Below are 2224 nucleotides of genomic sequence, written 5' to 3' on the forward strand. Positions count from 1 at the left end.
ATCTATACATTTGTAGAGGTTTATTAGTGGAGTTTTTTAACCTCCACTATGTCATGAGGTTTTTCTAATGTTTACTATGGAGGCTTTAAACCTCCACTATTTGAGAATGTTAATTGTGGAGCATTTTGACCTCCACAACTTGAAATAATATATAGAGACCTGCTGAAAGAGATAACTATTATATGTTTCTAGAGGATTTCAACCTTAATTTAATTTCACAATTTTCACAACTTTAATCTCATTAATTTATAAATATTATTTAAATATAAAATACTAAATACAAACGTTCTTAACAATAATAAAATTGTATTGCAAATAACCAAGGTAACATAACATAGTTGAAAGAGTTATAATCCATCATTCATTATAAATCCAAATACACCATAAAATCTCAAAAAACTAAAAGTAGTCTCATACGACACTTAAAAAACAAAATGCATAACATAAATCCTAACTATTGCTTGCTCCAGATGATCCTCTTGCACCCAAAGGTGTATTAGGCATACTTGCATCATCATTTTCCTGAAATAATAAAATGAAAACATTTAGTTGGAACGATAAAAAATATTGATAATTACGGCATCATTATATACACTTGGTTCATATAATATTGCATATCCTATGATTATGCACACTTGAGTAAAACATTTCTATAGATGGTATTCACACCTTACAATTGTAGTAGTACACAACCCTGAATTTACTTTGATTTTATCAATTTTTTATGAACTAATTACTGCAATATTATATAGACCAAACACTACAAATCAAACATTGTCTAATTGTTATATAAATAGGAAACAAACAAACAAACAAAATAATGAATATAGTAATGATACTTGCACATACATGTGTAAAGAAGTTAGCCAATCCTTCAGGGATCCCTCCTTTTTTCATTATGATGTAGGACTTAAATGCTGATTCCAAATTATTGCATCTCTCTCGCCAATTGTTAGAAGATGAAGATGCAGCAACAAATGATGAAGAGTGACTCAAATCAGAACCTCGAAGTCTAGTATTCCTATATGTATTTGTAGGAACTGCTCCCATGCCCATGGTTAGCACTCTCCCAGAGTGATCTGGTCCCATCACTCTACCAACTGAATCATGAGGAGAAGCTTCAGATTCATCAACGTTGGTTTGAGTCAAAGCCTCTTGAATTTGTTCCTACATGCATGCAAAAATGTTATCAATTGTAAAAATTGAAGATCAGAATTCATTGCATGCAAACAAGATTACTTAATTAGATTGAACATATCGCTACATTCCTTGCCGTTTCATTTACAAATGTTACATCCTTCCTTTTATGAGTGGCAACATATAAGTTTCCACGACCTGGTGGCTTCACATTCACCATCTAAAATATAGAAAAGTTAATTCAAAATTGAGCTTTTCTAAATAAATAAAAAGTAATAAGTGCAAAGTCTAAATAAATAAAAAAAAGTAACATCATAATGTCACTACCATCTCACGCCTTCTTCTTGAATTAGGCTTAGAACCACCAGTATGTGGAATTACTTGCTTCTTTCGAATTTCTTTGTTTTTCCTACAAAGTTCCTATGAAAAAATTCCACTGATCTTTGTCTATTCCAATTGGAACATTTCTTACGATTTCATCTCTAGTCTTGGCTGGATCAGAGAACTCATTCCATAATCTTTGTTTACTTGCACACCATTTTCTCCCAAGACTAAGTTTGCAATATCGTCTTGAAATGCGTTCACTAGTCCTAAAACAGAAGCGATGCTTCCAAAAAGTGACATGAATTTGTCAATATCAATTTTACATATAAACACAAATAATATTAGAGATAGAAATTTATACATGTATAATTGTTATACCTTTATGATTGTATCAAAGCACTCTGTAAAATAAGTAGACGGTATACCACTACGTCCACCTGACCACTTATCATAATCTATTGGAAACAACTTGCAATCAGATGCCAATGTTCCTAAAACACATATCGATGAGCTTGAAGTTTTTGCATCTGAGTTAAAGTGAACATTGAGGAAGCTCCTATTGATTTACCAACTTATGGGAAGATAGAGGACACAAACAAAGGCTCTTTATCACTTGGATTGTCACAAACACGTCTAGGTCTATTGAACCTTGTCTCTATATCTTCAATGTATCGCGAGCAAAAATTAAGAGACTCTTCTGCCAAGTAACCCTCAGCTATGGAACTTCTGGTTGCGCCATGTTTCGGACAAAGGATTTTAAATG

General features: G+C 32.3%; 1 protein-coding gene across 1 annotated transcript; it reads right to left on the reverse strand.

Moving 5' to 3' along the window:
* On the reverse strand, nt 451-1951 carry LOC109342309. Its single transcript, XM_019580320.1, has 4 exons — nt 1840-1951; nt 1465-1557; nt 850-1167; nt 451-522 (listed from the first exon to the last, which is right to left on the reverse strand). The coding sequence occupies exons 2-4, from the start codon at nt 1465-1467 to the stop codon at nt 451-453; spliced, it is 393 nt and encodes a 130-aa protein (XP_019435865.1). The 5' UTR covers nt 1468-1557; nt 1840-1951.

The sequence above is a fragment of the Lupinus angustifolius genome, chromosome LG03, assembly GCF_001865875.1.
Source record: "Lupinus angustifolius cultivar Tanjil chromosome LG03, LupAngTanjil_v1.0, whole genome shotgun sequence".
Lineage (NCBI taxonomy): Eukaryota > Viridiplantae > Streptophyta > Magnoliopsida > Fabales > Fabaceae > Lupinus > Lupinus angustifolius.